General features: G+C 42.8%; 1 protein-coding gene across 1 annotated transcript in view; it reads left to right on the top strand.

The window, feature by feature from the left end:
* The window catches only part of LOC121293629 (protein sidekick-2-like), a 941,309-nt gene that overhangs the window by 740,325 nt on the left and 186,406 nt on the right, over positions 1-14,578 (top strand). Inside the window, exons 31-33 of the mRNA XM_041216767.1 lie at positions 9,214-9,317; positions 13,541-13,611; positions 13,889-14,024. Coding sequence (XP_041072701.1) covers positions 9,214-9,317; positions 13,541-13,611; positions 13,889-14,024 — 311 coding nt within the window. The remainder of the gene's footprint in view (positions 1-9,213; positions 9,318-13,540; positions 13,612-13,888; positions 14,025-14,578) is intronic.

The raw sequence follows: 14,578 nt of genomic DNA, 5'->3' as shown, positions 1-14,578 counted from the left end.
GTCTTACCTACACCCCCATGCCAACCTATGCCCACCACACACATACCAACCCCCTTATACAATCCATGCCAAGCCAGGTCCCCAGCCAATCCCATGGCCCATCATACTGTCCATGCCAAGCTTTGGCACTTTGATGCCCATTCATCCATGATACACTCTGGATAGAATCAATGAACCCTATAGTGACTTTAGGATGTATTAAAAGAATATTAAAAAATAGTCATTCATTCATCACTTTTCACTTTCTTAAAAAAAATAATTTCACTGCAGCCCAATAAAAATGTCAATCATTCAGACCCTTTGACATATCAATAGCAGAAACTGCAAGCACTGGAAATCTCTTTATCTTGTGTAAGTAAACATTGTGCAATTGGCAGAATACATCAGAAAACCAGAGCTGTCATAAAAGCAATGTTTTCCCTGGGATTCAGGTGTTTCAGCACTTTAATGGATGTCTGGGCTCTCAGCAGGCTATAGCTTGACATGAATGGGCATGGAGATTGTTTGGGAGGTGAGGAGGTGTGAGGGATGAGGACTAGAGGGCCTTACTATCATTGTTATAACTGGGACGAAGTTCCAAAGCACTGAGGCAGGCCTTTTAAACAGCCTGCATTGGCAGCCCCTGTGGCTGCCTCCACTTTGTTTCCGAGGGCAGTGGGCCCAACCCCTGTTAATTCTTGGCCCTTCCCTGAACAAAAATCCCAACTTTGCTAGCACTTTTTCCCGAGGTGGGCACACTGAGCTGGGAAATTTCCCGACTCCTTCTACCAGCCTCGAAAATGGCCACTTAAGGGCTGTTTCACATTCAGCCTAAATATTTAGGCAGGAGGATTTACCTGGCATTTGTAAAAGAACGGGCATAGATCTCACGCAGGAAGGTGGGGGGTGGGCGCCTCCATCAGAAGCCCCCATCTGACCCCCCTTAATGTCCAGTAGCTGCTGGGCCTTCCTCCACCCCGGTCTCTCCCCAACACTCCAATCATCCCCTTTGCACACCCCCAGGACTTCCTTACCCTCCCTGCTCAGGGACCCCTTAAATTACCTTGTCCTTCAGTCCTGGGGCTTAGGCTCAGGCATTTATTGCACTTCCTCCTCAGTCCACTGCACCTCCTATCGCTGCAGGGATTTGGGAGCTGCCAGCCAATCCCTAAGGCAGGACTTCTTCTCAAGTGAGGGGTGAAAGTCCTGCCTCCAACTAATTTTTTAAAAAATATTAATTCATGGGATGTGGGCATTGCTGGCTAGGCCAGCTTTTGTTGCCCATCCCCAATTGCCCTTGAGTAGTTGGTGGTGAGCCATCTTCTTCAACTACTGCAGTCCATGTAGGTACACCTACAGTGCTGTTAGGGAGGGAGTTTCAGGATTTTGATCTAGCAACAGTGAAGGAAGAGCAACATATTTCCAAGTCAGGATGGTGAGTGGCTTGGAGGGGAACTTCCAGGTGATGGTGTTCCATTTGTCTGCTGCCCTTGTCCTTCTAGGTAGTAGCAGTCATGGGTTTGAAAGGTGCTGTCTAGGGAGGCTTGGTGAATTCCTGCAGTTTATCTTGTAGATGATGCACACAGCTGTCACTGTGCATCGATGGTGGAGGAAGTGAGTGTTTGTAGATGGGGTGCCAATCAGGCAGGCTGCTTTGTCCTGGATGGTGTCAAGCTTCTTGACTGTTAGTGGAGCATCACTTATCCAAGTGGAGAATATTCCATGACACTCCTGACTTGTGCCTTGTAATTGGTGGACAGGCATTGGGGAGTCAAGGGGTGAGTTACTCGCCACAGGATTCCTAGCCTCTGACCTGCTCTTGTCGTCACAGTATTTATATGGTTAGTCCAGTTCAGTTTCTGGTCAATGGTAACCCCCAGGATGTTGATAGTTGGGGATTCAGCAACGGTAATGCCATTGAATGTCATGGGGCAATGGCAGGATTCCCTCTTGTTGGAGTTTGCCATTGCCTGGCACTTGCGTGGGGCAAATGTTACTTGCCACTTGTCAGACCAAGCCTGGATTTTGTCCAGATATTGTTGCATTTGGACATGGACTGCTTTTGTATTTGAGGAGTGGCGAATGTTGCTGAACATTGTGCAATCATCAGCGAACATCCCCACTTCTGACCTTATGATGGAACGAAGGTCATTGACGAAGCAGCTGAAGAGGGTTGGGTCTCAGACACCACCCTGAGGAACTCCTTGAAGCCACACTCGGTCAAATGCTGCCTTGAAGGGCAGTCACTTTCACCTCATCTCTGGTGTTCAGCTGTTTGGTCCATGTGTGAACCAAGGCTGAAATTATGTCAGGAGTAGAGTGGCCCTGGTGGAACCCAAACTGAGCGTCAGTGTGCAGATTATTGCTAAGCAAATGCTGCTTGATCTCTTGATAGCACTGTTGATGACCCCTTCCATCATTTTACTGATGATCAAGAGTAGACTGATTACTACAGTAATTGGCTGTGTTGGATTTGTCCTGCTTTTTGTGTACAGGACATACCTGGGCAATTTTCTACATTGTCGGATAGATGCCTGTGTTGTATTTGTACTGGAATAGCTTGGCTGGGGGCGCAGCAAGTTCTGGAGGACAAATCTATTGCCGGAATATTGTCAGGGCAGTACCCAGTGCCCTCAGCCGTTTCTTGATATCATATAGAGTGAATCAAATTGGCTGAAGATTGGCACCTATGATGCTGGGAATCTCTGGAAGAGGCCAAGATGGATCATCCACTCGACACTTCTGGCAGAAGATGGTTCACAGAATCACAGAATTTTAACGGCACAGAAAGAGGCCATTTGGCCCATTATGTCTGCACCAGCTCTCCAAATGAGCATTATGAGCTATTACCATTGTCCTGCCTTTTCCCTGTACCCCTGCACATTGTTTCTATTCAAATAATCATCTAATGCCCTCTTGAATGCATCAATTAAACTTGCCTTCACCACACTTCCAGGCAGTGCATTCCAGACCCGAACCACTCATTGAAAAAGTTTTTTTGCAAGTCACATTTGCTTCTTTTGCAAATCACTTTAAATCTGTGCCCTATCTTTCTTGATCCTTTTACGAGCGGGAACAGCTTCTCCCTATCTACTTTGTCTAGCCCCCTCATGATTTTGAACATTTCTATCAGATCTCTTCTTAGTCTCCTTCTCTCCAAGGAGAACAGTCCCAACCTCTCCAATCTATCTTCATAGCTGAAGTTTCTTATCCCTGGAACCATTCTTGTAAACCTCTTCTGCACCTTCTCCAATGTGTAGACAACCTTCCTATAATGTGGCACCCAGAACTGTACACAATACTCCTGCTGAGATCTAACAAGTGTCTTATTTAAATTCAGCATAGCCTCCTTGCTCTTGTACTCTATGCCCCTATTAATAAAGCCCAGGATACTATATGCTTTACTAACTGTTCTCTCTACCTGTCCTGCCACCCTCAATGATGTATGCATATACACACCCAAGTCTTTCTGCTCATACACCACCTTCAAAATTTCACCCCTTATTTTGTATTGCCTGACCATGATCTTCCTACCAAAATGCATCACCTCACACTTCTCTGCATTGAACTTCATCTGCCACCTATCTGCCCACTCCACCCAAATATCTATGTCCTTTTGAAGTTCTACACTGTCCTTCTCACAGTTCACAATACTCTCAAGCTTCGTATCATCTGCAAACTTTGAAATTGTCCCCTGCACACCAAGAACTGTATCATTAATATGTATCAGGAAAAGCAAGGATCCCAATACTGACCCTTGGGGAACTCCACTACAAAGCTTCCTCCAGCCCGAAAAATATTCATTGACCAATACTATCTGTTTCCTGTTTTCAGCCAATTTTATATCCATGTTGCTACTGTCCCTTTTATTCCATGAGCAATAACTTATCTTACAAGTCTGTTGTATGGCACTGTTTCAACTGCCTTTTGAAGGTCCATGTACACTACATCAACAGCATTACTGTCATCAACCTTTTCTTTCACCTCTTCAAAGAACTCCAGCAAAGTAGTTAAACACAATTTACCCTCTAGAAATCCATGCTGGCTCTTTTTATCAACCCATATTTTTCCATGTGACTACTAATCCTATCCCGAATAATTGTTTCTAGAATCTTGCCCAGCACTGAAGTTAAGCTGACTGATCTGTAATCGCTAGGCTTATCCTTACAACCTTTTTTGAACAAGATGCAATGCAAATACAAATGCTTCAGCCTTATCTGAAGTGCTGGGCTCCCCCATCATTGAGGATGGGAATATTTATGGAGCCTCCTCCTCCAATGAGTTGTTTAATTGTCCACCACCATTCACAACCGAATGTGGCAGGACTGCAGAGCTTAGATCTGATCTGTTGGTTGTGGCATCACTTAGCTCTGTTTATCACTTGCTATTTATGCTGTTTGGCATGCAAGTAGTTCTGTGTTGTAGCTTCACCAGGTTGACACCTCATTTTTAGGTATGCCTGGTGCTGTTCCTGGCATACCCTCCTGCACTCTTCATTGAACCAGGGTTGATCCCCTGGCTTGATGGTAATGGTAGAGTGGGGGATATACTGGGCCATGAAGTTACAGATTGTGGTTGAGTACAATTCTGCTACTGCTGATGGCCCACAGCGCCTCATGGATGCCCAGCCTTGAGTTGCTAGATCTGTTTGAAATCTATCCCATTTAGCACAGTGGTAATGCCACACATGATGGAGGGTATTGTCAATGTGAAGATGGGACTTCGTCTCCACAAGATCTGTGCGGTGCGTTAGTGAACCGCATGGTTTTTATGACAATTGTTTCATGGAGCGTGGAATCGCTGTAGGGGACTTGAAGTTGGCGTCGATGTGCTCCCCTCTGATTCTTCAGATGACATGAAGGGAGACCTGGCCATCTGAAAAATTCAGGCCTATGGGTGGAATCATCCCAGATTTGCACTACGTATGGTAGCAGGTGGGCAAAACTATGCTTGGTGGGTGTTCATGCCATATTGTCCCAAACCCACCACATTATTTATGCATTCCTGGGAAACACACCATTTCCATGGTGGGTGGGCTCTCACTCGCCCACCCACCATCACCTCACCTCTTCATCACGCCAGGTGCCATATTTAAAGTCCAGCCATGCGCACATATCTCAGTGTTTCCAGCCCACAACTACTGCAGGGTAGATGTCCACGAAAGATAAAAAGACTGCAGCTCCCAGGTTTAATAATGTATCACTGGAATACCGTTTGGACGCCATGGAGGCTCACCATGATGTCGTCTACCCCAGCTCTGGCTGCAGGACAGGCAGTGGCATCACCAATCCAGCATGACTGGTGGAGGTAGTGGTGGTCAGTGCCAACGCTGCACTTAAGAGATTGACCATCCAATGCAGATAGAGGATGAATGATCTCATCTGTGCAGCCAGGGTATGGCAACCATCTCATCACTCTAAACTCACATACTCAAGCCCATTGCACATTCACTGGCATCTCATTCACTGCCAGCTCAAGGGATATCGACACCCATTCTCACATACCTTATGTCCATCTGGCCTCATCTCCTCTGGAGACTGCCTACTCAGTCCTCACCATCTTCAGGCCACTTGCACAGATCAACATGTGTCCCCACACACACCCTGAGATACCCTCCTTCCCCAGTACAGCTCTCATCCTGCAGCCTTTTCCCTTGCCTGAGGCCACTTTTCCCCCTTCCCAAGCAAGACCCTTGAGCCCCCTAAAAGTGATGTGGTGCAGTCTGTGGAGCCTGGCGCTGATGACTGCGAGTGCTGCCCAAAGCAAGGTAGGCAAACAGACTTTGAAGTCATGAGTGAAGTACAGCCCACCAAGCGCACATTGCTTATGTGCTGTTGTGAAACATGTTGGCATGTTTTCCCGCCAACGTTGGTAGACGATCCAGTGGCAGGCGGCTGAGTCCAGCAGCCTTATAATGATATGCTGATATATTACAATGAGGTTCCTGATGTCCGATGGCAGGAAACATGGCTCGCCTTCGGCGGGTGGAGAGGATGATCGCAAACTGGCTTCACGATGTTGTGAAGCCAATTTTTGGCATTCTCGTCATATTGTCTGCTCTTGCCACTGAACACTCATGCTGGTGAGCACAAAATTCCAGGCTTTGGCCAGGATCTTACAGTCGGTGTATGGGGACAGCTGCTGATTTGCTGGCGCGTAAAATGACGCGTGATGACGTCGTGCGTGCATCCCGATTTCACCGCGCTGTCTCGCGACGTTTCATTCGGTGGGTGTGCACCAGAGTCCGCAGCATGCCCGCCGATAATTGATAGACCTATTAAGCCACGAACAAAGTAATTAAGTTCAAGTTTACGCTGCCCATCCAACCTTATGGTTTGCGGGCAGGCAAAAATACCAAGCGGCCTTTACGTTTTTCAGGAAACCTCATCCGTGAGGGGACAGAGTCACATGAGGGGACACGTTTCATTAAATTTTTATTGCATTCATTTATTTTTTTCAAAAGTGCTTCAGTCTCTTTGAGGCAGCTCCGTGCCTCAGGGAGATTGAAGCGCTCTTTTGTGCGCATGCGTGCAAAGGAGTGCTGGACCCGACTCCCTCTCCTCCTCCCACCCGAGCAACCGCTCACGTATTACTCTAGGCAGGCCTTAAGAGGCCCGCCTGTGTAAAATGGCGGTGCAGGGAGGATCGCGGGCGGCAGTTGGCGCTGCGACTGCACCCGCCCGTTCTCGCTGAGCCCGTCCGACGCAGGAAGAATTCTGCCCTATGAGTCTGAACAGTGACAGTCAGAAAATTTTTTCAACCATGTGCGACATCACAACCAAGCATGGTCATCTTTCCTCACCATGCCCACATTCATACGTTTTCAACAGATTTCTAAAGCTTGTAATTTGGAGTGGAAACCCAACTGATTTGTTTCTCCTCTCCAAGCCAGAGGTACTGAGGCCAGTTGTAAGATTCACATTGATGTTCCTGCTGAAATCAGCAAACTCAGCATCAGTAACAAAAATTAGGATCTTCTGGTCTGTGTTCTGAATAGGTACAGCTTATAAGTATAACAAATCCAATTATTTAACAGGAGCACTCATGTATTGTCATCAGCTTCTGTGATTTGACCCAAGACGATCAGGTACACTTGAATGAAAATATAAATGCTAAAACCTCCATTTATTTTCCTGCCCAAATCAGAGCCAGAGGTGTAACCCAGTCGCATGCTATAAGTATGGCACACAGTGCATGTTCTGAAGTCACAGATGGGCGAACACACATCTCCCACGAAGACAGGGAAGAATTTGTTTTTTTAAATGAAAAATTTGAGAGAAAATTGGGTTTCTTTTTTACTGATCTTGCAACACGTGGTGCATTTATTACAAAAATATTTTAATGATCCCTCATTGTTGCTTTCTGTTTTAATTGGTTTGTAAATTAACTTTTGCCACAACATTACTGCACAATAGTTCTTTCTTATAACAAAATCCTGGTATTAAATTGTGACAACCTGACCTTATGTTGAGCTCCACAGGCCCCACTTGAATTGGTTCAGCCATTCTTTCATAGCGCAATAAGTCATCAACTACATTAACTCACCACATCCTTTTTGTACAATTGCATATTTCTATTCCTTCATTCATGCGGTGTTCGACACTAGTCATTGTTCAATGTACAGAGAAAAATTGTGGCTTTCCATTTCAATATTGCACCAAAAAAGGAGAGAAAGCTTTCTGTGAAGATTTTTTTAAAAATGCAATCACTGATATCTTTCTCTTTTGCTCGCTGACTTTTTTTAACACCTTTATCCTGTTCTTTTCAAATAGGTGAATCATACTGTAGTGCAATTCTAGAGGCTGTTTGGTTCTGGAGGTGTCACACTTAAGTGACACATACTTAGTATCCCCAAATGTGTACTTTTCATCCACTGGAAATCAGGAGCAGAATCTCTGATTTTTTTCACTTCACCCTAATCAATTGATAGTGGCCCCACTCTATTCCTAATAATATATCAATGCTCAGCATATCTATGAGCGCTCAAGTCAAGACTCTGCAAGCATGGCACTTCTTGGCTGCTGGCGAAGGAACTAAGAAATCTGGAGAAGTTAGTTTTTCTCTTTTTTCTAAAGTCAAAATAGAACAGGCATAGAATAGGTGTGTGTCAAGATAGTTGTGGTTTGGGAAGATTTAATATGCAGCAATGCCCAAGGCCAGAATTTTTCCCTTGTCAGACGGGCTCGGCGGGAGTGGGGGTGGGGGGGGCAGTCAGGAATCCGACCGCCACTCGCGATTGGCTCCGCTCCACGATTTCACGTGGGTGGGCCAATTAAGGCCTGCCCTTCATGGGTCACGAGCGGTAGCACTGACTGATCGCTGTCTGTGCGGTCGGGGGGGAAGGAGGGAGAGCCGGGCTTAGCGCGCAGTTCATGCACGTGCGTGAAAGAGCACTTCAATCTCCCAGGGACATGGAGCTGCCTCAGGGAGATTGAAGCGCTTTTTATAAAAATTAATAAAGACAGTAAAAATTTTTTAAAAAACATGTCCCCTCATGCGACTCTGAAACATGAACTGAGACATGTTTTTAATTCAATAATAAAGTTTTTAGTCAATGTTTATTTGCTTCAGGAAACCGCTCGTGGATGAAGTTTCCTAAAAAATGTAAAGGCCGCTTGGCATTTTTGTTTGCCTGCCAACCGTAAGGTTGTTCAGGCAGTGTTAGTTTGATTTTAATTAGCTTGTTAATGGCCTCAATAGGCCTTTTATTTATCGGCGGGTGCTCAGCCGACTCCGGTGCGCGCCCGCCAAACGAAATATCGTGCGAGTGCGCAATGATTTTGGGACGCACGCCGACATCATCACACATCATATTATGCTCGGGCATGTCGGGCGCGCGCCCAAATGCCAAACGTAAGATTCTGCCCCATGAATTTCAAATGGGTTGGAGCCACTGGGAGGCCATATCAGATTGCTGGTAACTTCATTACCTAGGTGACATGACAATATGGTGTCAGGATCCACCAAGATCTATTTTATAGATCCTTTTGGAAACATTCTATATTAGGGAATTAGCAGGAAAAACTAAAACGTGTTACGAAATATCAATATTTGCTGAGAAATATGACAAGCAAAAATTATTTTTTCATTCATCTTTAATAATGCCAGGTTAATAATCCAAGAGTCTGTTATAGAAAACAGATTTTGTATAAAGTTTGCACTTGTGGACGGCAAAGATATTTTAATTTGATATAGTTGAACTCCAATGACACCACATCTACACTATTTCAACAGGCTGAAGCCCTTCACCTCATACAAGTTCCGTGTGAAAGCAACTAATGACATTGGAGACAGTGAATATAGTGAGGAGTCTGATTCTGTCACAACGCTGCAGGCTGGTGAGTTTCAGATTGAACCATGAAGTCATAAGTAAGATAGAAAAAAGTATTTTACATTTTTTATGATCCTTTTTGGCATTTTCATGAACATATTTCAAATGGGAAACAATTAAAGGGATGCATTTTTGGTTAAATGATAGTCGAACCTCATTTGTTTGGTAATGAACAGGAGCCCACTGGTGGATAACAGGAGTTGGCACATAATCAATGACCCCAAATTTCACTGCTGATTGCATTACTGGGTTGTTTAATGTGCTCACCTCAGTTCTTTTCAACAATACTTCCCTGTATTGCTCTGCTCCTGCGTACAAGATCAATTGGTGCTAAAAAGAAGATTCCACAATTAGTTGCAGTCTTGTCTCTGAGTCTCACTCTGACCTGAGCATTCAATCTAGGCTGACATCCAGCAGAGAACAGAGTGTGGTGCATTTTCATTGGGGCAATCCTTTGGATGAGCCGTTGAACCAAGTTCATGTCTACCTATTCAGATAGTTGTTTAAACTGTGAAGAGAAGATTGTAGGCTTGGTATTCTGGAAGGATGAGATCAAATGTGACTTTTTTAATTAAACGTAATTAATCCACTGGCTCAGAGTTAGTCACAGACTTGCATTTGAAGCAGACCCATCACAACCAGAGAAGCAACCAAGATTGCTCCCTATAATGTCAATGACTCGCATCTGATGTTACATTCAATATGCTTTCCACTTACAAGTACAGACAGTTCTTTCAATGCATCACCATGTCGCTGGAACATAAGGTCACTGTTTTGAAAATTACTTGCATATTATTTGCGACAAGTAACAGCTAGCCCAAACTAAAACTCTTTTCATCTCATTGTTCGATTGAGGTCAGAATAAACTTATTTGTCACTTGCATGGGCACATTGCCGAGAGTAGTGATGTATTTTCATTGTTCTTTCTTCAATGTGGAAATGTGTTATTCATGAGCACTGCCCATGATTCTCATTAGTAAAGCCCCCTTTATATTCTAGAACTACTTGAGGCAGAAGGGCTGTGGAGTTTTGTGAGGTGGATTCATCAATATCAATAGGAGGAAAAAAACTATATAAAGTCAATCTCACCCAAGTGCGGTTGTTTAAAGTGCAGATCACCATTTTCATTTATGATCACAAACCTTCCCTCATGGCTGAAAAAGGTCCATATAGACCAGTGATACAATTTTTGTAATTCTGCTGTGTCAGCTGATTATGTGCTCAGCCCAACTTTTGCCACAGAAGATGGCACACTGTAATGTTAGAAGCAAGCATTTATGTTTGCCATGGGAAAACTGCAACCTCTTGCAGCATATGCTACATGATTACAACAAAACTTGCATTTATATAGCTCCTCAAACATTGAATAGCATCCCAAGGCACTCCCCAGAAACATAATCAGACACAAATCAACATTAAGCCAAAGAAGTAAATATTAGCAAATATGCTTGGTTAAACCACTGGGTTTTAAGGAGAGGCTTAAAGTAATACCAGGAATTGGTTTTGGAAGGGAATTCTAGAACTTTGGGATTACATTGCTTGAGGTACAACTGCCAATTGTGAAGGAAGTGGGGATACATAAGAGACCAGAGTTGAAGAAACACAAAAGCTCTTGTAAGGTTGAAGGTGGCTACAGAAATAGGGAGAGGCTATGACGGAATTAAAAGGAGAAAAGAAACTGGGTGTCCATCTTTGTTTTCCAGGGTGATCCTAGAATAATGAATAGTTTTGGCAGAGGAGGACAAAGCCCAATTGTGCTTGAAGTGGCCTGATCTGGAAATGAATGACTAAACTAATTATGCAGTAATCACTCTCAATTGCCTTTGACGTGGGTGCAAAGATGATGTCCATACTGGGAGAAAGATCATGGTGAGCAAGAGTTGGGTTGTACTGAGGAGAAGGAATCAAAGGTGAAGGAGTGGTAGAGCAGATCAACAATGGCAGAAGTATTATGGCGAATGGAGGGCCAAAGGCTAGACAGCTAGGACCTTTAACATGACTTGGGGAAGAACCTATTCTGGGGGTAGCACAGAAGTTTGAGTGCAAAGAGAGTGAGGAATGTGAGTAATGCAGGATATACGGAAATAGATGGAAATGGCCTTGTCTATGATCAAGATGACAGGATTGGGGAGGCCATTTCAGGTGGAAAGGTTGAAGAGATGGTCATAAATATGGATAGCATTGTTTGTATGAAGGAACAGATTAAGGGAGGCCTGGAGGACATTGAAGTCAGGAGAGAAGGCAAGATAAGTTGAGATGGGATGTTGGGGGTGTAACAGATCTAATAGTAAATTTGGGGATGCCCATTGGTCACTGTGTGTCACACTATGAGGTATAATATCTGAGGCTGAATTTTCCAATGAGGTGGGCAGGCACAGGTTACTATGGGTAGCACATCCAGTTGTGAGCAGTTGATCCATTTTCCACGTTTTTGTCACCAGGTTAGAATCTTTGAATGTCCAGCTGCTTCACAAACTGTGAAATCTCCTGTCATTGCCCTGCCTATATGTTATTTAAAAACAAGCTGAAGTATTTTTGGTACCAGTTTATCAAATTTCACATTTTATTTTGCTTCATCCCTCAACTCTGTAAGTGAATATTTCACAATAATGATCCAGAACTATTGTTTTTAAAGTACTGAACAGTTAACATTCCAGCAGGAACTGAATAAAATCAGATGTTGGAAAGAAGCATTTTGTTCTTTGGCTGTGCAGCATGTTATCAGTAAAAATATTTATTTTAAAAAAATAATGTTTTTTTTGAAAATATTAATTCCTGTGAACTTGAGATATAAATAATTAGATACAATTTAAGAAGATATTTTGTTTACTATATCATTTTGAATGTTGATAATCATAGAGGGGTGAAAAGTTAATGGTACTTCAAACTGAAATATTAATGTATTTTTGGCATGTTTGGCAGGAAACATTGCAGAGCATGACTATAAAATGTAAGAAAATGTATAATCTGGCCAACAAATGAATTTAGGAGGAATTTAAAGATGTTAGATTTGATGTATGATTGAGAGAAATATCAACACAAAATACTTCTAAATCTTTATCCAAATTTCAAATATTCAATTACCATTATGTACTTTGGACAAATGACAATCTCTTCCACTTCCTTTGTATGAATCCTTTTTTCACCAGAATATTAATTGAAAGATTTATTTTATGATATTGTCCTTGGTGTTGACAAAGCAGAAGTTTGCTTTATTTAGCAGATATTGCAGAATGTGCCTTTCTCAGGGGTATAACAGAAAAAGTGTTGAGTCAATTTGCTGTTTTCCTGCAAATCCCTCCTTGCAACCATCTTGATGGAAGCCAGAAAGCAGTTTGGCTGCCTGCCCTGTCAGTCAAAGAATAGATGTAAGACACAGAAGAACTTAAAGAGGAAGAGAGAAAAGAACATGTGATGAGAAATACGAAATATCTAACCTAAGCATGGCAAATTCTTTCTGAATTCTTCACTGAATCATTTTGCAGCTTAATGTATATTCACTATTTTTTCAGACATTTAAAGTTTACAAAACCTGATGTTCCTAACACCTCCCTGGGGCTTGGAGACTAATGAGCAAGTCATAACTTATGCATGGTTATGCTCATGGTGCCTGCTACAGTGCAATGGCTGTGGTGAGAAGCTACAGGTTGGGCTTTATACAAACTTAAGAAGAACATAATGAGGCCCATTGATGGCTCAGTTGGTAAAGCTTGGGCCTTACAGGCTAGAAGATCCTAGGTCCAATTTTGAAAGTGAGTGACAGTTAAGGTGCTAAAATTAGCCTCAGCACCTCTGAAATAAGAAGAAATTTAGCCAGGTAAAAGACTCTTAAACACTGTCCATTGATGACTGCTAGTAAGCACATGTATGTGGATATCCAATAAGCACTGGATTGTACTTGAATGCAATGTCTGCAAACATTCACTGTCTCACCATAAATTTGGACAAACTAACCAGCAGCAGGAGACAAATGCCTTTAGAAGAAAAGGAGGGGGAACATTGGAATTTTTTTTAAAGGAGAACATAGGAATAAGGATGATTTGGTTGGAGTATATCAAGGAAGTGCAATTTTACAGATCTTAAAACTTTCACCTGAAGGAAATGTGTGTGGTGAAAAATCTGAAGGCATTAACACAAGCATCACCTGCAATGTTTCTACATAAGTCTGTGATTATTAATACAATAATGCTGTCATAAAGTTTTAAACAAAAGCTTAATTTTGTATTGTAGCACCAGATGAGGCACCTGAAATTCTTTCCGTGACACCACACACCACAACCTCGGTAATGATTCGTTGGCAGGTGAGTTAAAAATACTTCTGTAAAACTGCCCCTTTCATTTTTTCCAATCTATAATTCCATTATGTGGCCAATCCAGTACTAATTCCAGTGATTTGGTGTGAAATTAAGCCTGTGGTATGCTTCTTTGTGAAGTTATTGGAGAATTGTATTTAAGCGGTGCTTTGGTACACTGCTGCAGTGAACCAAAATGGAAATATGTGGAACAGAATGTATTGGCTGCTCACCATCCAATCTTTTCAAAGAAATTGCTGGCTGATTCTATTTCTTTTCCCCAAAGCCACCCGTAGAAGAGAAGATTAATGGAATCCTCTTGGGGTACCGGATTCGCTACCGAGAATTAGTTTATGACAGTTACAGAAGCTTTATCCTTCGCAGTGTGAGCAATCCCAATGCTAAATGGTCTGAACTCACACGTAAGTCCATTTTGTCTTTACAGTGTCATGCCAGCATACAGACATACAGTCTGTGTCCCTATACAATACACGGTTGTTTTATTAGTTTGCATGAATTTAATCTGGCACTTTCAGTTGTAACTCTCCTACTCAAGCGTGTACAGTTTATTCCACTTAATAAGTTCCTTTCAGGAGAGTTGGTGCCACAGCATGTTGCAATTTTGTACTTTCATTCTGGGGCATTTGTCTGATTTCAAACTAGGACAGGGGTGACTAAAGGTTCCTCCTCCTCCATTATGGTCATAGTAGTCCATAAATTAAGTGGATCTACGCAGTCTTTCAGTAAATAAGTGATTTTGGCAGATGGTACACTTTGTACAGAAACACAGTCCTCATTTATATCATTTGTCACCCCAAAATATCTAAATTAAGTTTGTGATTGTTGGAGTTCAGTCATCTCAGCCACAGGAAGTTGTGGAGAAAACTGTGATTAACATATCGCATGAATAGACTTATCTAATTCTTTTTAAATTAAAAGCATTTTTGTAGTTCTGAAAGCTCAAAAGAAGTAATTT

The sequence above is a fragment of the Carcharodon carcharias genome, chromosome 22 (genome assembly GCF_017639515.1).
Source record: "Carcharodon carcharias isolate sCarCar2 chromosome 22, sCarCar2.pri, whole genome shotgun sequence".
NCBI lineage: Eukaryota > Metazoa > Chordata > Chondrichthyes > Lamniformes > Lamnidae > Carcharodon > Carcharodon carcharias.
This window is presented reverse-complemented; position numbering and strand designations above follow the sequence as displayed.